Below are 24041 nucleotides of genomic sequence, written 5' to 3'. Positions count from 1 at the left end.
ATTTTCTATATCTGGACCCACCATCTGTCATCCACTGCCCAGTCAAGCTACCGTACAAGCCATATTTTGCCTTGGGTTAAGGTTAGGATTAAAGAATAAGATAAGCTTTGGTTGCTTTTGGGGATCATAAGTTTCCATAAGCCCTCCAGAACTGTGTTGAGAACATCAGCCAGGCAAAATATAAGCAGCTCTGTAGCGAAGCAATTTCCAAAATTTTGGTCAGAATTGATCTGAGGTAAAAACAAAAGCAGCTACTGATAAACCTTATGGAAGCGTGCATTTTGACTGATGACCCTGATGCCAAATATGGCTGCAGAACAGGCTTGGATTTGACCTGGTCATGTGCCAGATGTTTGGAAAAAAAAGCCAAAAGGCAAAACGTCGCTTCATATGTAATCTGGTTATGATTGATTGAAAACTGGACATCTGATTACATAAAGATCATAGATCCAACTATATTGCAAACAACTGTAGATAATCTGATTTAAGATTATTATGAATGATCTATTATTATATTTTTTGATTTACATAAACATGGATGCTTCTATTGAATTCAAGTCACAGTCACAGGGTTGATAGACAACCCACAGCGACACAGTATAGTGTGATCATGTTAACAGATCTGTCCACAACTGTCCATTCATATGTGGAGCAGGAATCCAAACCTCATCTGGACCAATCAATCCTCCTACTGTGGACTTCATAGCAAACAAACTCTTACATTTTGGTAATTCTGTTTACTAATCCATGTTATGCAATCAAAAGCAAATTGGACTGACTGCAGCACTGCCCCAGCGTCACTGAGCAACCCAGGTTCAATCAGTGTGTGTTCCGGTTGTGACCTAATCACACCGAACTGGTTGGTGTTAAGCAGCTCTCTCTTGCTCGTGTGTGGATTATGTTTTGTCTGCTTGTAGTTCAGGCCTTAAATGACTTCTGATCTATCTGAGGTCAAACTACCAACCCAGTGTGTGAACAGAGCTCTGTTAATACTGCACATACTACAAAAAAAAAAAAAAACAGTCAGTGCAACAAATGAAATTACCCCAGAAGCCCATGCCTCTTATGTAGACAGTAACAGTCTTAGTTCTATAATATTTAAGATGAACTTAAACTATATAATTATGTATGATCTTTCTTGTTACTGCATGAACATTGGCTGCCATCCTATAATTTTGTTGTATAATTTGTATTTTGTTTGAATAATTTAGCATACATACAGAAACGACAACAAACACTAAAGTTAAAAGATCAAGACTATGTCTGGCAGACTTCACAGTTATGTTTTTAATAACACTTCTAATGAAATATTCCCGTTTTGCTCGTTTATAGTCAAAGTCACACATTGTGTATAAATATACAGTATAGCCAGTGTATCTGCAGAGTTGCTGTATAACCGTTGCACATTCTGATAAACCCAACCGAATGGCTTTGTACAACACCAATTCCTAAAAAGTTGAGAAGCTGTGTAAAACGTAAATAAAAGCAATCATTTGCAAACTGTTTTTCGGAGTGTTCCTCAGCCCATGTACTGTAGTAATATCATTCATAGTCGTGTTCACAAAGTGGTGAAGCTTTGCCTGAGACTGAGCCTGTCCAGGACGCCCCTTTCATACCCAATCATGACACTATCACCTGTTACCAATGAACCTGTTTACCAGTGGAATGATCCAAACTGGTGTTTTTTGGGAATTCCACGACTCCAGCAGGGGCAGGATCCTCCGAGTGGCACTGGCAGGTAATGGCATCACAGTGGCCAGCTCGCTCTCAAATAGGTCAGGGCCAAAATTTATCTGGGCCTAATTTCTCTGCATCTTATTGTCATCACAGGTCAGCAGCTGGAAAACTGTTATGCCTCTTTGTTTTTCATTCTTTTTATGCAGAAACAGAGGTTATGATTTCATCCCCTTGGTTAAATAAAAGGAATAAAAACACTCTTTACTAATAATCACTTTTATAGTCATTTATAACAATCAGCTACAGTATACACAGGAGTGCCAGAAGGTGGCAGTTTTAGGTCATAAATTACAGAAAAATACAGAATTGCAATAGAATCTAAAAATGAAAACATCAATTAAGACATTAAAAAACAAAAATGATCAGGACAAGCATTATCACCATCTTATGATCATTATACTTACATAACTGGCTAAAATTAAAATAAAGACAAATAAGGATAAAATCTTTTTGATAAAGTGCTGATTAATGTGGTGCTTATAGTTTAAAAAAATGAATAACAAATGAGGAAAAAACAGTTTCTGTGCTCTCGAGTCCTGGCAGACAGAAAAAATAAAGGCCTTGATGCCAAAAGATACTTTTCATTAAAATGTATTATTAATACAGTCAGTATTATGGAACCACTGACAATAACATAAATTACACCTTTTTCAATGCATTAAATATCAGTTCACACAACACGACTCAATAAAGTCCTCCTTTTCCTCTATTTTACATACAAACATGCTGCCAAATCTCTTCTCATATTTTTATTTTATATTTATTTCGTAGCCTGTGTTTTTAAGTATTTTTTGAGAATAATAAAATGGGGGATTTGTCTTTCATTACTGTGACTGAATGTTTAAATGACTATAAAAGTAATTATAAGTAAAGAGTGTATTTTTCTTTCATTTTATTTAGCTAAACGATCAAAACCATAACCTCTGAGGCGGAAATAATTGCATTAAAGGAGGCGTCTCTCAACTGCCGAATGAGTGACACTCACCTGCCACAGGAAGCCACAGGAAGTCACACTCCGTCTTTTGTTGCTCCTATCACAACTTGTTTGAAACATGTTGCTGGCATCAAATTCAGAATAAGCATGTGTTTACAATAATCAATAAAGCTGATCAGGTAAAACATTAAATATATTGCCGTTGTACTGTTTTCAATTGAGTATGTGTCAAAAAGGATTAGCAAATGATCGCACACAGCATCCCAACTTTTCTGGAATCGGGGTTGTACAACTGAAAATAAAAAGGAAGTAAGTTACAGCTGCATGTTTATACGCAGAGGTGAACAACCCAAATTTAGCTTCAATAAATTCTTACATGACATAAGTTAGTTTAATCTAGTATCAGGACAGGCATGTGCTGATGATAGATTGATGGTAATATCAATTTCAACAGTCACAACACTGTAACGGTAAAATATCGAGATTGCTTGTGGAATGTTATTCCCGGTTGCATGGTTTGGCCATTTATTTTGCTCAAACGTCCAAAAGCAGCACAGAAGTCTGGCATTTTCTCCTGTTTGATTGGGTTAGAACAGAATCTGCTGCAAGACGCTGGTGGCAGAGACGCCTCTCACGAGCTGGATGCACTTTATGGATTCATACCGTCTGGTCGATATGGATTTAATACAAACGACATTGTTTGATTTACTGAGATTTGCTCATTTTAAGCATAATATATGGATGTGTTAGCTTCATTATGTCCCTGCCGTTTGCCATTATGGGCAAATAAAGAAAATGTTTGTTGGAAAAGACTTATGGTTATGGTTTGCATGCAACATTAATGTCCTCCTCTGGTCACATGCCTGTTCCACTGATGGACTGCACAACTTGTGGTTGTGTTTAGAGATAATAACAGATGTTCTGTGCTCCTGCTACAACTCTGTGGCGTGTGCTCCAAAATGTTCAACACATGTACATTAAGTTAATGTACAGCCCCGCGATTCAACAAAACTCCCGGGATGTTCTCACTGAGAGGGTTTGTGTTCATCAGACCATTGCCAGGACTGCCCCAATGACAATGAGCAACTTAAGTTTAATCAGTCTGGGATCTGTTTATGATGTAAGTTGGTTTAAAGTGTCATCACATTGGCTGGAGTGAAGCAGCACTCTCCTGCTTGTTTGTGGATTATGTTTTGACTGCTTCTTAGTTCAGGCCAAAAATGGCTTCTTATCCATCTGCCTCAGGTCAAAATACCAACGTAGGGTATGAACAGAGCTCTGCTAATGCTTCCTGCTCCATGGCTTGCATGTGACTTGAATGATCAATTTGCATTTTAAAGTGCATTATAAGTCACAAACAATAAATGTAATGAATCTATATTCGTTGTCAAAACCAAACACAATTTATCTGTGATCCAGCAAACCTGCTGGGATTTTTGGTTGAGACTGCTTGTGTTTATGTAATACAACTGTCCAATCTCAATTGGATGTTCCTTTACAATCAGTTTGACCTTTATTAGAAGTCATTTTTAAAGCATTAACTTGTGCAGTACAGCTGAAATCCAGCGTAATGCTTCGTGTAACAGCTGATTGCATGGATGAGACTGTCCACTGATGGCAGATGAGCAGCAACACATGGAGGGGAATATATCTAAGAAATTATGTGACAATGTCCTGTAACGCAACAAGACTTGATGGCAGGTGGATGCAGAAATTAATAGAAAGTACCACTATCACCCTCTTTAAAGGCCACTTAAAGAACATCTAATCAAATTGTGATGAAATTGTAATATTAATATGACAGGTCCAATCAAAACGAAGAGAAACACTAACACTATCTGTTAATGCTGCCCATTATTATGAGTAATTTATCCAACTTTATTGGCCTATTTTATCTGTTGGCGTCATTTCTGCTCCATCAATCTGTGCTACAGGGCTTTGCAAATAAATCCATAAACTATTAACTACTGGTCAGTCACCGACCTACATCTGTGCCCCTCCTGAAACAGTGCTGTGACAAACGCCTTCCCAGCAGGGCTGATGTGTGTTAAATCAGGCCAGTGTAACACCCTGAGGCAGCAGCAGGCTACAGACCCTGTGCCTCAGTCTGGAGGCCCTGCCAGCCCACTCTGGACTGTAGCATCCTCCTGCAACATCACTGCAGCATCCTTTCAAAACATGTCCAGTGATGTCTGATGACCTGTCAAGCAGAAAGAAAATCACATGCTGCACACTGTACGTAGAGAAGCCAGTGCGCATCAGGCTGTACCTGAGGCACAGGCATCAACAGCTGGACGCTGTAGTACGGGCTACGGAAAAGCCTACCAGCCGCAGAAATCACACACTCAGACGATGCTCGGTGCAGCGCGAGCATCCGTCGTGTGTGACTGGCCCCTGCATGGCGAGGAAAATCACCAGGCGGCCACAAGCTCCATCCTCGTCATCTTCGAAGGGCTTGCTCGAGTAGGCCGAGCTCTGTCACTTCCGACATGCAGGCTGAGCCAAAGCTACACGCTGCGACTGAGACAAAATTTCCGCGTGTGAGTGCCATCGTGCACGATGATAGCATCGCTGCAACGTTACCTTTTTGATTCAAAGTGGCAGTGAAATGAAAACGAGCCCAATGTGTGATCATCGGCGCTGAGATGATCAGCCTGACTCAAAGCAGCAGGCCCGCTAGTCCCAGAGACTCCCAGCCCAGACGGTGTTAAACCAAACATATTAAGCAGCTTTCGTTGCCTTACCTCGTAATCGATCGTCGTCGAGTGCGGAGTCTTAATCTGCGTGAAACCGTGTCCATGACATGATCCTTTATCGGTATAAAAATCGCCCCCCTACGCTATGATCTCAGCATCAGCAGCAGCCCGTACAATGAAGCAGTGATGGCCGGTGGTGATGATGCTGGGAGCCCCGCCCTCCTCTCCGTGCAGCCAGAATGAGCTCACTGGTTTCCAGCTCCGCGGGCCCCAGAGCCGCCGCAGTCCAGCACCGACACCCCGCATCCCAACGAGACGTCCACTTCACGGCCCGCAACCTCTCTGAAACTGTAGCGTTTGGACAGTTAAACACATTTTAGTTTACATTGATTTATTGGCAACAGTTAGTTCATTTTCACTCACAGAGAGTTCATGTGCCTGGTCGCTGTAGTAAGTTAAATGACCAAATTTAAAATACTACTACTTGTCCCAGTAAATAATCCACTCATCAACAATGGAGACAAGAGGTGTTTTCCATATATTGGCAAAAAGTTGACCCCCCTCCAGCAATGTTGTCTGACGCGCTCATCTCTAAGTGGCTATGGAGCTCCTGCTAGTGTAGTTTTATAATTGTTGTATAGGCTGGAGAACTGCCATGTGTTGCATGTGCTTTTTAAATGATCATAATTACACTCTAAAACTTGCTGAACATGCTTCTGACATTGCGCAGTTACTGCTGCACAACACGAGGCTAGGCTGAGGTTAGACTGCGTTTGTATATTTAATACTCAGAATGTGTAATGTTTGTTTCCATGTGTAGAAATGCAAAGCTTGTGGTAAAAACAGGACAAAAGATACTGCAGGTGACGAAATGTTCCTTTACAGCCGACTATTTAGGAGCGTTTTAGAACCGACAGCCTACAGGTTTAATGAGCAACTTCCACATACAATTTGGAGGAATCTCCTCCTCACTGCTCACTGCAACATGTTTTCAAAAAAGGTTTCATTGGATAACAAGGGACATACGTCATTGATAAGTGAATCTAGAAAAATCACTGTAATTGTTAATATGTGCTTTACGTACTGTCCAGCACCACATGTTGCAGCGTGGATGATGCAGTGCATATGGAGTGAGAGCTACTGCCATCTAACGGGCGGTCCCGGAATTGTGAGCAAATCCCAGATCCGTTCAGTGGATGAACTCTGATTTGCATCCTATAGAAAACTCCAACAGAATATCCAGATGAGACCCACTCAGTGATGCAGGCGTCATGACTTCCTCTCAGCCCAGGCGATGAATGATGACGGTCCATTTGTACCGCCCCCCCGCCCCCCATCCAGCTTTATAGGCGACCTGCATCAAATGGTTATTGTCTCAGCTAACATCATCATTCACATTTCTACCACAGCAGCGATCACATCGTTGCCTAAAATACATTTTCACCTTCGCGTTCAGTCTGTGCCAAAAGCCAGTTTGTCAGTTTTTGTCCAGTGCGCACAAAATCTTAGGTGCGTACTGAGCAAAGTTGCCCCTTCAGAGTAGCTTTAGGAAACTAAGTGATTTGAAGGGGGAAAGATGGCCATAAACACAAAGAACGGCACCTGCAAAGCTCCTCTGCCAAAGGCATACACAGACGCGCCTAAGGAGCAGGAAGGACGGGGTTACTGGGGGACCAAAGCCGAGTTCATCCTGACTGTGATGGGAGCGATCATCGGACCTGGGAATGTCTGGAGGTTCCCCTACCTGTGCTACAGAAACGGCGGAGGTGACTGATGTTACATAGCAGCTGTTGCTCTCAGTTTGTCCAGCGCGTGTTTCTGAAACTGTCCATCTGGTGCAACAAGAAGTAGATATCCTTTCTTTCTTTTTTGCAGGTGTGTTCTTCATCCCATACATCTTATTCATGTTTACATGCGGAGTCCCCTTATTCTTCCTTGAGACTGCCTTAGGACAATACACTAGTCAGGGGGGGATCACATGCTGGAGAAGGATTTGTCCGCTTTTCCAAGGTAAATAGCACGCATTATTTTCCGTATGATCTCATGTGAAGTTGTCATGTCGGTGTATTTATTGCGTCGTCATATTTGTCGTTTGGCTTGTCGCATATTTCACCGGACACTTTGGATGTCAAGGCGCGCGTAATTCCGCGCAAAGTTTATCCATTTAACCATATCACCGACTGTCACCAGATGGGCTTGAAGCAGAGAAAAATCGCACTTTGTTCGTCATCACAGCATAATGTTTATGTTTTAGGGTCTTTTTTTTCTCTCTGTGCCACAGACAGTGATAAGTGCCACAACAGATTATCTGTGCGCCGCCCTCACTTTTCTTGTAATTTTCTTCTGTTTCTTTTTCTCCAGGCATGGGTTATGCCAGTCACTTAATCATTGCATTCAGTGCCACATCCTATATTGTCATTATTGCGTGGGCTTTCTTTTACCTGTGGTCATCCTTCAGTGCGGAATTGCCTTGGGCCACGTGTAACCACTACTGGAACACAGGTAGGATGTCCGGCACTTTTTGGCTTGGGCTTCGGAATACTGTGGGTATAATGTCTTGTTTATAAACTTAACATACAGTGTAACTCTTCTCAATGTACAGTGTAATTATTTGTACTATCAGAGTATGTACGGACATGTAGGAAGGGGAACACAATGTCATGTTAGGAATAAGGTGCAACAGTATAAATTCTTTTTAAATTCTCATATTTGTACCCATTTCTTCCCTTTACACCTTGTTAAACTGAGAAAGCTTTATTGTTCTCAGAGAGGCAGTTTGTGTCCACCTACCTGCACACAGTACAGGTAGGTGGACACATGGACACATCACAAAAACTACCCAGAACAAATATAACAGCACCAAAAGAAATAACTGCTATCTGAAGCGTTACCAAAAAACCACAGATAGATATCTCTGTGGGAGGCAAACAAGGCATGTATTAAGTTCACCTTTGGATCTGAAAATGTGCATTTTTATATCCCCAGTGTTTTATTTTCTTACACTAGACTCATGCTTGGACCTCAACCATCCAAATCTGAGCCTCAGCATGACAGCCAGGCTGAACGCCTCTCTTCCTGTTGTGGAGTTCTGGCAGTAAGCATGTAGTCAACTCACACAAGCTTAACTGAATGTATTAATATTCTTTCTCTCTCTTCCTTCTCTTCTCTCAACCCCGCCCTGCCACTCCAGATCCTCTCTTCCTCCCCTCCACTCAGCCCACCTTTGATTTTCTCCCCTCCCCTCCTCTCATTCTCCCATCCTCTCATCCTGACGCTTTTCTTCTGTCCCTGTGATTCCGTTTCCCTCCCTTTCGCCTGTCATTCATTTTTGCTCTCCCTCTCGCCCTCTCACACCCATCATTGCTCCCCTCCTCTGTCCAGGCGCAGGGTCTTAAATATCTCTGGCGGTATCGAGGAGGTGGGCAGCCTGAGGTGGGAACTGGCTTTGTGTCTCATCCTGAGCTGGGTCATCTGCTACTTTTGCGTGTGGAAGGGCATTAAGTCAACAGGAAAGGTCAGCTGGTCAAACTCTGAACAACATTCAGAAATGTTTCACACATTTTGGAAAAATCTCCCAAAAACTCTGGTCCACTCTAAGTCCTACTCTTCTGGACAAGACGCTAATCATACTGTTGAAACTAATTGCATTTGCTACTGTAAATATATAACATTTTTTAACTTGACCCACGTTTATGTTCTCACAAACTCAGGTAGACCCTTCCCACAAAGAACTGAAGCTCCTTGTGCAAAAAAATAGGACACTATCCCTCACTGGCTTCCCACCAATAAACAGTTGTGTTTGTCACAATGTCTGACATAGCCGGAACTGCTCCCAGCAGCCGACAACTAAGTAATTTATAGACATTGCATGAATCAACTAAGAAAGAGCTGCAGGACTTCACCTGGAAAAGGAAAACCATGGCCCCCTCTTGAAGCCAGGGATTTTTGAGTTCAAATCAAGGATTATATGAGTGCGTGGTGGCCAGGCCTTGACCCATGAGACCCGGTTGGACACAGTCTGAAAGAACTACATACAGCTGCTGCCCTGTGGGTAGTGGGACCACAGGGTGGCAGAGTTGGCACTGGGGTTGGGTGCATTGTCCGCTGGGTGACAAAGGGACCTAGCCATGCTGACTCATAGCATTGCATGCTGTTTCTAGGGAGTGGATCGTCTCTTCTCTGGCAGGGAAGAAACCAGAGCTAGAATTGGCTAGATGGCGGCATGCTGGATAGCCCGACAGGCTGTTGGACTGACATATTGGTGCATGTTCTTGGCTTCTGTTGTTTTGCTTGGTAAGATGAGAAAGCTGAGAATGATTATTTGCCTGTTGCTTAGTGGGTTGAGCAGCATGCCACCCATGATAGCAGGGTGCTGGCTAGCTCGTTGGTTAGCATGCTGTTAGCTGGTGATAATGTGACAAAAATGAAAATAACAGTGATGGTGGTTGGACAGGCCATGGCATTCAGATGATGCAGCCCATCAAGCAAGTGGGGTCAGCCACAATAGTGTAGCTTGCCCTTTGGCCTGTATAGCCTGACATTTCTCACCACTACTACACTGATACTCTCACACCAGTACTTGTTGTCGCAGCTCCTTCCAGTGCCCTTGAAGCTTTCTCACATTGATATCTCATGTTTACATGTTTACAGATCTGTCTGAGCATCAGAACATAGTTATTTTTAAGTTCGTCCTAGTAAATCTAATTAAAACAATTTACAGTAAATGGCCAGCTCATTGACGCAAATACAACAGAAAATGGATGAATTAATTACATTTAAAAATTGATAAAATGTGTACAGCTCCAATGTTTTGGAACCAATTTGAGCAGATGTCATGTGAGTCACAATTCACAGTGAGTTATGGGCTGCTGCTGGGAAACACTCAAAGCAATAAATGCTTTTTTGTTAGTCCTAACACCTGCAGTTCATTGCTACTATTATCCAGCAGTTGTTTCTAGTCTATGATGTAACTGTGTTTCAGTCCCTTGTTCTGTTTTTGTCCACAGCTGAATATTTTAGACTGGGTTCGCCTCAGGTTACAGGAGTTGTTGTTGGAAAAATTCAGAGTTGTTTTTGTTGGAGTTCACACATTTCCCCTCTTGTAAATGTAAGAACTTTTGGTCCATGATGTCACATTGCTTCTGGATGAATGACTTGTTCAGGTTTGTATAAAGAGTGCATTGTTTTCAGGGGCTTGGATGTTTTCCTGATTTTTTTTCAGTTTCAGTTTTTTCAGAAGTCATGTGTGTGTCTGTTTGTGTAAGTTTTTGTGTTGTTGGAACCTCAGAACTCTATTGTGTCAGTTTATTGTTTTATTGTGGACTTGGCTTTAAGTTAATTAAATTTGGGATTTGGTTATGGGTTCTTTTTGTTTTGTTTTGTTTTGTTTTTTTGGTTGGTAGGTTTAAGAGTTGCGTCCTAGGAAAGGAACGCTGCCAAAAGGATGATGAAACAAATTTGGTTAAGATTAAGATAGGTTAAGTTTCCTCTAGCTCCCCCCATGTCGGCCAGGCATCCAGGATAATATGTTTAAGGTGAAGGTGAACCATTGAACGAAGAGTTGGGGTAACAGTGTAAATATTCATATTAATGCAAGAGCCAATAGACATATTCCCCCAATATAATTGGAAAGATCAATACAAACCAGCACTGCTGAAATAATGAATCAATGACTCAAAAATTAATCAGCAATGATTCTGATAGTTCATCTGCATTTATTGAGCAAATATACCTAAACATTTGTTGTTTCCAGCCTCCCAAATGTGAGGATTGTTCTGTTTTTACTGTATATCACTTAACATCTTGGGTTTTTGTTGGTTGGAAAAACCCATCTGATGACATCATATTTGACTAATCATACAACGGTGGCAGTTGGTGCCAGTTGGCTCTTACTTTTAAGAGCTTTACTTTTACTGTTTCCTCGTTCCTTTCAGGCTGCATTCTTCACTGCCACCTTTCCCTTCATCATGCTTTTGGTTTTGCTCATACGTGGTGTTACCCTACCGGGGGCAATGGATGGGATTATCTACTACCTGTACCCTGATATCTCTCGCCTTTCAGATCCCCAGGTAAGAGCGCACAAACAATCTTTGGAGCAGTTCTGCTACATTGTTCCCTATACACGGAGACATGCACACACATGAGTATTTGTCTGACCTTCAGGTGTGGATGGATGCTGGCACTCAGATCTTCTTCTCTTATGCAATTGGTCTTAGCTTCCTCACCTCTCTGGGGAGTTACAACACATACAACAACGACTGTTACAGGTAGGCGCAGGGCTGATCTGTCGGAACTGTAAATGAAACGTACCAGCAGCATGTCTGAATCCTTTAAAAAAGCATGTGCATTTAGCTATTAAAATGAGCATCACGTATGCAACACTTCTGAGAACTCTTCATTTTTCTTTCAGGGACTGTTTCTACTTGTGTTTGCTGAACAGTGCCACCAGCATTGTGGCAGGTTTTGCCATTTTCTCTGTTCTGGGTTTCATGACCTATGAACAAGGAGTGGATATTGCTGAAGTAGCTGAATCAGGCAAGTACTGAGTCACTCAAGTTCAACTTTATAGTGAGCATTAGAATGACAAACTGTGTGTATCCATTTCCTGTAATTCTTGTGGAGCTTGTAGCTTGAATAGTCTAATGCTGCACCCTGCATAGATCCTGCCACTTCTCCCTGTGTGGAAATTGCACCAAATCATGTGATTTTTTTTTAATCCTTATCCCCTTATCTTTCCCTCCTAAGAAGCATGTTGGCAGGCTTGATATGTTCGCCTGTCATCTTATTTTTCGATTGATATTTCTCCTTAAGATCGAAACATTCTGTTCGGTTCAGGTGAGCATGATTACAGATAACCAGCGAGCAGAAGGAATGCAGAGCTAAAGACAAAAGAAGATTACTGGGAGTCACTTTTGGCATTAATCATGACTTAGGTTTTAGGAATCATGAAGTAATCCTGAGCTGTGCTGACATTAGCATTTAGCCCAGCAGTGCAGCTAGCCAATCATAGCACACCCTGTGATCAAATGACGTGTGATTTTGCAGAGATGCTTGTAGAATATTTTGACTTGTGATGTCCAGTTAATTTAAGCTGCTGGGTGTATCATAACTGGCCAGCAAGTGAGTTTTAAAGCAGGAAACACCAGCAGAAGACAAAGAGATTGATCACTGTATCAAGAGTGACAATCAGCTTCACACAAGTGACAGGTTTCTCTGTAGCATTTTATGTTTATATTATATCGTGTGTGTGTGTGTGTGTGTGTGTGTGTGTGTGTGTGTGTGTGTGTGTGTGTGTGTAGGTCCAGGGTTGGCATTCATTGTCTACCCACGGGCTGTAGCCATGATGCCTATGCCTCAGGTGTGGTCGGTGTGTTTCTTCGTCATGATAATTCTGCTTGGACTGGACAGTCAGGTGCTGGAGAAACCCCAAAGCTCTCTGAATGAATGACTGAATGGATGAATGAATGAAGAAAGACCTAACCTTCTTTCCTTCCACTGGTTCCTTCCAGTTTGTTGGTCTGGAGTGTCTGATGACGTCACTGGTTGATCTGTTCCCATCTTACTTGCGCAAAGGCTGCAGACGTGAGCTGGTTCTGCTGGCTGTCTGCTCTACCTGCTGTTTGCTGGGACTCTCCCTGGTCACTGAGGTTAGTACGAGCCGAGTGTTAGACTACTTTGTGATCAGGAGCAGTGGCTCCTTGGCTGCCAGATTAGCTGTTTCCTTTCCAGACTTTATATTAAGTTAACCCACTGTTGGCTCCAGCTTCATATTTAAGAAACAGATATGGGAGTGGTATCAAGTGTATCCCCCCCCCCCACTCTAAACAAGTAAATTTTTTAATTTCTTGGTTAGTGTGAGTTGAAAATTTCACCTGTTAGATATTGCCATTTCTTTCCAGTTGCACGCACTGCAACACTGTCTACAAGCATGGATCCAGTGTTCAGACACCAGTTACTCTGCCAAAAGCAATACTCCCCTTACAATACTGGTAGCGTTCATGACAGCCATGTTTCTGTCAAAAGTAGACACATTTCAAGCTACTGAACATTAGTTTACATAAAAACATTGGCCTCAGATGTGCTTCTGCTCTCCAGGGCTTACAGGAAAACCTCCCAAACCTTCCAGCAAGGTCTTTCCTGCCAGTATTCTGATTATTTATTTTCTTCCACATTAGAAATCTCAATCTTTAGTACAAAAGGAAAAGACATGATTTAGCAACATGATATCTTAAAGAGTAGCAGCTGTCAAAGAGGTTCAGGGATTTTACTCTCAAATTAAATACAGCACGGCACAGCTTGAAACAAAGGCCACACACAATGTATAATACGTGGCAGGGTCACCACTAATCATTGTTACTTCCTTGTTTATAGGGAGGGATGTACCTGCTCCAGCTGCTGGACCATCATGTCTGCAGTGGCACCACGCTGCTCCTCCTCTCCCTCTGCCAGTCTGTCAGCATTGCATGGGTGTATGGTAAGTCCTTGACAACACAACCAACCAAACTAAAAACTGTATCCTGTTGACAAAACAGATCTTCTTCAGATTGTGAGAATCTTGGGTTACAATTATTATTTTCAATGGGGAAAAAACCACCGTATGCACGTTTGATATGCTGGTAAATTCCTCTCAAACCCAAGACTGACCTTTCTAATGTCTCTTCTTTCCCTTAAGGCGCTGACCGTTTCTACAACAACATCACAGACATGATTGGTTATCGTCCATTGCCGTTTATGAAGTACTGCTGGGCTTACATCACTCCATTCATCTGTTTTGTAAGCACTTGGTCCTTCCCTTCATTGATTTGGGTCTTCCGTTTGTGTTGCTATTCTTTCTCGGTCAAGCGTGTACATTAACCAGAGCGTAGGACCACCAACCCCAGTGGAAATGGGGGTGATCTATGTGCAGATCAGTCACAGGCACTGATGCACACAGCTGTGAAAACATACACTGAGGTGATGGACTTATTGCATTGTAATGTAACATACATCACTCTCCTTACCTTTTCCCAGTTTGACCATTAACCCAGCTGAATTTTACACCCAAAACACGCAACCATAACTGCTGCCGTCAAATTTACAACATGTTTGTTGGTGAATATGTTCATGTTCAGGATTTATCCTCATGTTCTATTTATATACCCTCGCTCAGAGGGTCTATATGTTATGGTTTGCATCTCCCATTTGATGGTGGCAGGGTGGGACAGTGGTAACTCTGTCGCCTCACAGCTAGAAGGTCCCGGGTTCGATTCCCGCTGTCCTCCACCATGCCTTCGGTGCCTGCTGCTTGAGGAAAGGGGCCTTTCTGTGCGGAGCTTGCATGTTCTCCCCGTGTTCACCTGGGGTATCCTCCATAAAATAACCCCCACTAAAAACATGCAAGAAGATCACCACCTGACCAATGGTGACGAAGAGAGTTGGGTCCCCGGGCGCCGCTCCGTCCGCGGAGGAAGGACGGAGAAAATAATTTCACGGGAAGCATGGCGTGTGCATGTAGCGTGCAGCTAACTGTGTGATGTGATAATAAAAAGTACGTTTCTTACGTACGTTTCTTCTTCTTCTTCTTCTTCTTCCTGAGATGTCTGGTATGTAATAACTTTTTGGAAAAGTAGAGCTTGTGAGGCCAGGGTTGATTTATGTAGGCGTCTTCTCTGTTGAGTTATGTAATTACAGACTGCAGTGTTGAAAATTAACCCACTCTGTCTTCTCCAATCACAGGGCACATTCATCTTCTCCATTGTCAAATACTCCCCGCTGAAGTTCAGTAACACTTATGTTTATCCACTCTGGGCCAACATCTTGGGCTGGTTTATCGCCACCATTTCCCTGTCCCTCATCCCAGTGTTTGTGCTTTACAAATTAAGTCAGGGTGAAGGCACTCTTTGGCAGGTGAGCATTGTTTCTCTCTCAGTTGTTTAAATGCTGTTAATAAATTTTATTCCTCAACCCCTGTGGAAAGTTACATCGGACTACTTCGAGTAAATAATCACAGACTCTCAGATGATATTCAGGAAAACTTTCAAACCTCTGATACATAGATGGCATGGTCTTTTTGTGCTAGTTTGTTTAGAAGTGAAATTAAACTGTGCTGCTGTGAGATTATTTAGTTGAGAGTGCCTTAAAAAACACGTCTTAATCTGTTAAAAGGTTGTTTGGGTCAGTTTTCAGTATTAGTGCAAAGAATCAATCCTGGTATGTGCTAATGAATACTGTGCATTCTACTCAGTGAATTTCACTTCAGACTTGTGCCTCTGTTTGTTTCCTCAGCGATTGTTGCTGCTCTGCCAGCCGATGGATGAACTCCCGTTGCAACAAAAATGTCTTCCTACGGCAGAAACCAGTAGCACCACAGAGCTCAAACCCTTATCCCACCCTGAGGAAGTCACTCAGTGAACACAGATTGCTCATCTGACAGGTGTACTGTAAATTAGCGTGTGGTCTTCTCGACCCATATTCATCCAACTTCTAAGAATTACACATCACATGATTTAAAAAGAGGAACTTAGGAGTTCTTTCGGTCAATAACAAGTGTACCCCTGGGAAATGCAAAAAACAACAGATAACAGTGTTTGGAGATAACAAGAACACAGCCACTGCAAATAATGGACTAGTAATACCATATTGTGAAGTCATTCCGAAGCGTTTCTCATAGGGTGCACGCTTGCTTCTGTTTCTGTATTGTAGCCATCTAAGACCCTGACAGGCTAGTCTTAACCAACTTTGGAGACTACTGGAGCTCACTGAAAGCTGTTTTTGTAAGTCCAAAGCAATCTGACATATAGCTTAATTGTAAGGTTTGACTGTGGGAGTAAAGGTGATTTATTTTGTTGTACATTTCACTTTAAGCAGTCTGACCCTGGTCTCATCACCACAACACAGCTGTCAGTTTAACTTTAGATAAATAAAAACAAACCAACAACATTATTTAATAGGGATAACGAAATCATCTCATTTGGTGAAGACGTATTTTATGTGTTTCCCCACAATATGGACTTGGCTTGTGCAAGGACTCACATCTGTAACTGTATTATGGAGACAACATATGCACCATTTAAAGCTTTTGCACATGCTGAGATCACAGAGGTCAGTTTGTTGACTACTCTCTGACCTGACCATGTTTAAGTGTGTGTATTTTTTCCACCGCCTTGAGCAAAATTCTGACGAAAATAGGACTGTGTTTTTTGTATTTTGCATGATACATTAGCCCATTTTGTATTTTAGAACATTTACTAGCTATGTTCTTTTAACCATTCTCTCAGTGGTGTTTTCAAAGCATATTTGTATTCGTATCCAATCCTGTGGTGTCAGTGCTCACATGCAGCCCAGCTAGGAAGACGGTGGAGGGGACAGCCTGTACATCATCAACGTGTTCTCAATATTTTCAATTTGTGGGTGAAAGGGACAAGAATGTCACAGTGAAATGCATATTCTGTCTGTCTATGTGTCTATCAGTTGCAACGCGCTCCACAAACCTCAGGTACCCTGTTTACTTTCATGTACTTAAAACAATTCAACTTTTTTCACTGCAGATGAATTGCAAAAAATTAAAAATACATGTTGTATGAACTTGTTAGGCTGTAGGCTTTGAGTCCTGGTACACTTTTGATTTTATATTCACTTGTAATCACACACATACCTTAATAAAGAGCTGGGAAGGGGATATTGCATCTGTCATTCCTGTTATAGATTATGGGCTGTAGACTAGGCTATGCAATTACGTTATAGTCAATACTGCACATTCAGGGCTAGTGAATGGTAGACTGGGCAGCAACTGGATAAAATAACCAACGTACAGAATGAGTCACAAAGGGGTTTTCATTTTTGGTAACACAACAGTACTTTCCTCAGTAGGTAGTAAGTTACTTTTAAATGGTTGTGATCTTGTTATGTAAGTTACTTTACCCAACACTGCCTTTACAGTGCTAAATAAAGTGTGATTTTATATAGCATAAATCTTAAAACTATGGTCAGTGCTACAACATATTTGGGTTATTTCACCTTCATATACAGGTCTGTGACTCCAGAGTCAAAGTTTCTTGTGTTCACTGACATGCAGCAGATTGCAGTTTGGGAGTGTTGATTGGACAGGTGTGTCTATACATACCTGAACACGTATTAGGATTAATTAGATCGCTTTATTATGTCACACACAACGCTCATCCAACAGCTTGATTTTTACAATGGCCGTCTTTGTTAAAAGTGCATCAACAGTCAGCCAACAAGCACAATCCCAGCAGCCTGAAAGCCGAGGAGCTAAATGGAATCCAACCCTCAGTCTTTTTATAGTTTACACTTGGTATTTTCCTGTGGTGACATGCCAAAATGTTGTTCTGTGAAAAAGGCCTATTACTGTTGAATTCACTCTTTCATAAGCTAAAGAGGCCATACTCTTGAGCTGGGTCGTGGACCCAGGTGGTATGAGATCAGTTCTCATTTCCCATCAATGTCTCTGGACTCATTTTTAAGCAACCCTGAGCAAATCTGATCCAGCCTTGCCTCACATGCAATGAAACGTAATGCAACACTGCAAAATTTATTACCATTATCAAAGCTGTTCTTTCTTTTTGACTATTTGAAAAAGTCTAAATATCAAGTCTGGCACACCACCTTCAGGAGAAAATCCAACAGTCTTTACAAATGTTCATCAGGTGGCTAAGACAGGCGTTTCAAATCAGAGCTATGAGGGAAATCGACTTGAAAGACACAGAAATAGAGTCACTACAGAGAGGCCATCCATAAAGCAATCAAGTGAAGTAAATGATTGCATTCTTTGATATTTGCCTGCGAGGCAGCGCCTCACAAGAATAGGTGTGCATTCTATACATTAGGCATACCAATCCTGATATCACAGTGTACAAGCACCAAGTGTAGATTCTTCCAATTTACCCTGAAGCAAAACATGAATCAGAATTAAAATATTTGCAGAACTTTTGTTGAGGGATGCTGCTACGAGTAATTATGCCTTTTGGCAACAAAGGTAAAGTACAAACCCTGGCATGTTTCAGGTTCCTGCTCCTGTCCAAGGGTCCCTCTCAGCTTGTTTCCCAGAAATCCAAATGCTGATGTCAGATTGTTGTTTCTCTGTTGCATCTTATCATTAATGTCTGTTACTTGAGAAACACTTTAAATGTGCGTTCTCCAAATGCACTGGTATTGAAATAATAACTGAACACTACCAGGGAGAAAATATGTACAAATTCAAACATAAGTACCATAGCCAAAACTGTGCATATGTGACATCAACCTCAGGGCAGGTACTGTAAATCTTCTTTCATAACTGTCTCAAGAAACATAAAGATGTCACAGTGAATGATCTGTGTTAATAATAAATACATAAATCAGTTCACACAGAGATGTTGTAGCAGCAAGACAAGGAATTCCTCCACACTTTTTGGATCATTTCCACATTTCCAGGAAGAATGTTTGACATCTGAAAATGTTGTCAGACAATTCCTGTGACTGCAACATTTAAATACATTAAAAGACATGCAATTGGTTTCATGTAGAAGTTCACACAAAGGGGGTGAAGGCAGTGGATGCCTATGACTGTTCCATCTGCAGAAATGCAGCCGTTTCTGACTGATGGCAAAGCAGCGACCCTCAGACAGGCTTCAGTCAACTTCTTGAATCAGTTTTTACTGGAAGTGCCAACCTCAAGGATATAAATCAATCTGCCATCTGCAATTGTATTATTTCAATCTGCATCACACACTCAAGAAAACAAGTCAAATTATAACCTACACGCATTTGTCTCACTGTAAAGTTACTATCTTTGTTTACCTTTGCAGCTTTGACACTGACAGCTCTACATTCCCACCCCACCCACTTTACATTCCAAAAACCCAACCTCAATCAAATCAAACTGTTCAGTCATTCATTTTAAAGTTATCCAACTAGCCTGTCCTTAGTTGTCCTCTTCTAATGAGTGCTGAGCCCCGTTCACATCAAATAGGTGTGAAGAAGACGACATGCCCCTGAGCTAGAAGGACTGTTCTATTGAAGAGTCAGCCAAGACTCACATTACTGCAGGTGGAGTCACATCAAAATTTTAACTGCTGAATGCATCTCAACATTTGTGTTTTATGGTCATCAGATTAATTCAGCTAATCTTCTTAGCCAGAAATTGCAATACTGAAACATATATTGATTTATGGCAGAAACATGGGTTTTGGGTTTGAAGTTATAATTATTATATCTTAAATTTTTTAAATTAAAAAAGGGGCAATCTCAAGCATCATTACAGCTCAAAACATGCTAAACTGGATAAAGTTACCACTCTTCAGTGGAGTTTGGGTGTCTGACAAGCAGCTGTCACAAGACCGCACTCTGACAGAGACAAGTTTTGTGGAGGGCGATCTAATAGCTACAAAGCTGAAACCTCATCCAGAAGAAGAATTTGTGAAGGAATGCCTTTCGCTGCTGAAAAAACACAAAACATAATGGCTCATAATCTCAAAGGATTCATGGAAATGAAGGAAAACCCGTTGCTTCAGTCAGCTTCTCAGCTCTCTGCTTCCAAACGTGAAATCATCTGAGATGATATCAATGCAGTGGCAAGGGCAACTGGAGAGGGGAAACACTGAGCATTTTCCCACTCTACAAGAACAAAAGCCTGCAATGATATCTAAATATGTCGGTGAGTTTGAAAATTCCTTCAGACATTTGGCGAGAGGTTTCAGGACAAGAAAATTAAAGAAAAGGAACTGAACATATTTGCTGTGCAACCAGCTAACGTGCCTGACAGCCTGCGACATGAAGCCACTAGGTACAACAACCTCCCTGTGATCAATGTCTGTACACTGTATGTACATCCTGAGGATTTTCCCATTCTGAGGGAACATGCACTGATGTTTGGGACAACCTACGACTGTGAGCAGTGCTCAAAACTGAGGTTTGCAAAGACTCGATTCTGCTCTTGAGGGACTGACACAAACCTGGAAAACCAGCTGTGAGACACATCATTATTACTACCATATGATATCAGACACCTCATTTAAGAAAGCTGTCCAGCCATCGCATTAAAGGTTTGTACAATTTATGAGTTCCATTTAACATGCTTTGGTGAAGCTATACACATACGGAACTCAGAGATGTGTCCCATCTGTGTATAGCTGTGTGAAGCAGGACATGAGATTTCGCAACATCTTAGTTTATTTCCAGGAATAAATCTGAGATCACAGGAAAAAGAACTATTCTTGGCCTAATGGTCCCTCGATGTCGTCAGTCAACTCCTGTGACTGCAAAATTTGAAAGACACAGAAACACGTGCAGTTGGAATATACAGTATTTGCAGAAAGAGATCTAACCTGAGGGAAAATTTGACACTTGCTTGACTGTGACTAGTTTTTCATTAAAGGAAGTCTTCCTGATACTTAAAGTTCCCCTCCAGACAAGTTTTAAGTGTAGACTTGGAATGAATTTAATGAAAGGTATTTAGTGGAAGTTAACCCTATATTGACATGTATAATTCCAGTGAATAACTTCCAGTGAGAAACACGCTGTCTTCATGTAGAGACTATTTTTACAGAGCAGTACAACCCAGCAGCAGAGAATATCTCTACAATCACCACAGTTTCAAGATAGACACCCAAGATTCAGATGCTTGCTGTGGGAACTGCAGCTGGTAGTGTTGTCCAGTGTTAGATCCTGATGTCCCTGCTGGGATACATAGTTGGAGTTGCACAAAGCAGTGAAATTATTGGCATATGTTATCAAATGTGAGGAAATGTTTGTCTTCAGCTTTAAATGCAGTCTGTAAATAAAACAGTCCACAATGCAAACCCTTTACAGTTTCACCCTTTAACAAAGAAAAACACACATCATTAAAGTAATGTGAAAAATACAAATTTAAATAAAAATGTCAAAGTATCGAGGTTTAAAACATGTCAGATTACTATTATTCCACTCAATGCATCATATGTTATGTACATGATGATAATTATTTGGAAACTCACCATTGCGACTTTGATCAGTAGTTCATCGAGATAGCGGCCATCCAATGAGTCTAAAAGGAAAACCAGCCAGCTTTTTGTAATACCTGCCCAAATCCTTTTAGTTAACATTATGTTTATTTCTTGGTTAAACATACTGCACTTGTCAGCAGGTGGCAGAGTAAAATGTTTGTGGTACATAACTGCAGGCTAGAGACAGCTGTTGTCTGAGCCAAGTTTTGTTAAAATTTATTACTCAATAAATTTTAACAGCCAGACTCAACAAAACTTGGCTCAGCACCACAAATGCTGTCAGAGAGATAACTCTGAAATAACTCTTCAAAAACATTCAGGACAGTAACTGTAACTAATTACGTTATCAAAATCAGTAACGCGTTTATCATTACTGCGATTTAAAAAGGCTCGTTACTCGTTACTTCACATGCATAACTCGGAACTACAGTTTAAAATGAAGTTACTTTCCCTGGTAACTAGTTACCTTGAAAGTAACGAGTAACTTACAGTTACTTTTGAAAGAAGTAACTGTTAGTGTTAATAACTCACTGTAGGCTATTTTGTTAACCATTTAGTGGTCTCTTCTTCTTTCATCTTTATGTCTGCAGCTTTGACACTTGAATTTCGCTTCCCATGGCTCCCACTTTACTGTCCTCACCTCAACCGTCACATCTTCATGCCTCGAGATGCAGAGGGAGAGCTTGTCTTGACTTGATTCTGGACTGACAGGTTTACAGGCACAATAGTTACATGACTATTTACAACAGCCATTTAACTGTTTTTATAGATTTTTGTTTTTGATGATTCAGTACATCACTGCGCACACTGATTCATTAGCATTTTAATGCTAATTTGTAGCCATAAAGCTACTCACAAACTTAAATATTTCGCAAAGATGTGTGTTAAATTAAACGTTTACAGCTCATAAACAAGCACAAAGACTGTTATGCAGGATTTTATTTTAAATCATTTTTATTAAATGCGGAGAAGATAATTTGGAAGCATGACGTGTGCAGGTAGTGTGCTACTCACTGTGTGTTGTGGCAATAAAAGTCTGTTTCTTTCTTTCTTTCTTTCTTTCTTTCTTTCTTTCTTTCTTTCTTTCTTTCTTTCTTTGATACTTAAATATAGCTAAAATAAGCTGTATCTGAGAGCTGATAACCTTTCAATTACTTTGTGGTATTAAAACAGGAACACTACCAGTGAGTAGAAAATGTATTTTGTCAAAGTATATAATCATCATGTGGTTATCCAGTTTTGACGCTGGACTGATTATTTGAAAACTCTGCATGTTTACTTTTGTTTAGTACTGAACATTTACTAAACACAGTGAATAAACAGTGCACATGAATTAACGTTGTTGTAATTTTAGTAAACTATCCAAACATTAAAGCATGATTTCACTGTGTTTTCCAACAAAGGGTACATGTAAGCGTACTTCTGCACTTATCAGGGTGTTCGTAGACAAATTGTAGATTTGCTTAACTACATAGAAAAGGATTAATTATCTTGTTAGGCCTAAATGACTCCTAGGACCCACCGGCGGGCCGTTGGTACAGTTGTGACCAACTTGTGATGTAGTAGCTCGCTGTTGCTTAATGTTCCACAAACCTAACCCTGCTCATAAATACGATTGTCGTGAACATCCAAGTTACATCCAAGTCATAAACACAGGAATCTTTACCATTATTACCTTCCCGCCAACATGATGTTAATGTGGCATCTTTATAGTTAGAAGTTATTTGAGTTGCCGTAATTCATGACGTTTATTCGTCTTTAACTGAAAGACTCCACAACAAAAACTCTACAAAAAGCCTCTATAAGCTGTGATAAGCATGATGACAGTTAGGCAGAAAGCAGAAAACACAAACAGAAAATAGAATGCAAAGAAAGAGTTGTTGAAGCACTTGAAGTGCAGTCATTTCATGCTGAGAGCACTTCCTTGAGTGTACAAAGGTCTCTCGAACGTGTCAAGGCAGATTCTGTTTTTCATCTTAAGTTATCCGTCTGTGGTCCAAGGCTGGTTTTGATGACCATGTTGCTATCCATTGCAGTCAGCACATCTGTTTTTCCACAGTTTCCACAGTACATACAGCACTGATGATCAGTTGAAACAGCTATTTTTGCCTGGAAGGCATCTTTTCTTCCAGCAGTCCATACATGACAGTGTTTTAGTTTAAAACAAAAATTATGCCAAGGCCAGGTAATATAGACCAGATGGCTTCAGCTTTGCAGCAGTCCATCAGGAGTTGTTGCTGTGTTTCTGTGGGACATTCTTTCATTGTCACACAACAGCTCCATGAAAAGAACAAGAAGTCTGTTAAAAGAGCTAAGCCACTGAACATCTCTATTCAGAGATATTTATATTCTTTAATGTCTTTGTCACTTCAAGACTTTCTGTCTCAGCTTCTGTACTTAATTAACTATGTAAAATAATTTATCTTTTTAAAAATCAATTTACCTGGTGTGCAAAAGGGATTTTACTCAGTTCTGACCAGCAGGATGCCCAAACTTTTGATTCGGCCCCTTCTCCATTGCAACTATACAGCAGGTTTATGTAAGTTCACAAAGTTCATATCTTATAATCGGATTCCAAATTTTATTTTGAAATTCAGTTGACCGTTAAATGAGTTCTAGAGTCAAACCTTTTTGTAGCACATCTTGCATTATGTTAATAAACACATGGAATAAATGCTTCCCTCCATGTTTCTCAACTATGTCTCTACACCATCC

At 41.0% G+C, this 24041-nt stretch overlaps 2 protein-coding genes across 2 annotated transcripts in view; one reads left to right on the top strand and one right to left on the bottom strand.

Annotated features, from left to right (window-relative positions):
• The window catches only part of jakmip2 (janus kinase and microtubule interacting protein 2), a 31216-nt gene extending 25635 nt beyond the window's left edge, over nucleotides 1–5581 (bottom strand). The window contains exon 1 of the mRNA XM_070982705.1: nucleotides 5416–5581. The gene's annotated coding sequence lies outside the window, so the exon portion shown is untranslated. The remainder of the gene's footprint in view (nucleotides 1–5415) is intronic.
• Nucleotides 5582–6706: 1125 nt separating this feature from the next.
• Nucleotides 6707–17022, top strand: LOC139344376 (sodium- and chloride-dependent GABA transporter 2-like). The gene is made up of 14 exons (XM_070982481.1): nucleotides 6707–7133; nucleotides 7243–7377; nucleotides 7729–7869; nucleotides 8374–8461; nucleotides 8749–8881; nucleotides 11301–11435; nucleotides 11530–11633; nucleotides 11777–11901; nucleotides 12666–12778; nucleotides 12876–13013; nucleotides 13738–13840; nucleotides 14039–14139; nucleotides 15082–15252; nucleotides 15631–17022. The coding sequence occupies exons 1-14, from the start codon at nucleotides 6944–6946 to the stop codon at nucleotides 15754–15756; spliced, it is 1803 nt and encodes a 600-aa protein (XP_070838582.1). The 5' UTR covers nucleotides 6707–6943; the 3' UTR covers nucleotides 15757–17022.
• Nucleotides 17023–24041: the final 7019 nt, after the last annotated feature.

Source organism: Chaetodon trifascialis, chromosome 16, assembly GCF_039877785.1.
Source record: "Chaetodon trifascialis isolate fChaTrf1 chromosome 16, fChaTrf1.hap1, whole genome shotgun sequence".
In the NCBI taxonomy this organism is placed as follows: domain Eukaryota; kingdom Metazoa; phylum Chordata; class Actinopteri; order Chaetodontiformes; family Chaetodontidae; genus Chaetodon; species Chaetodon trifascialis.
The sequence above is the reverse complement of the archived record's forward strand: the minus strand, read 5'-3'. Positions and strand labels throughout refer to the sequence as shown.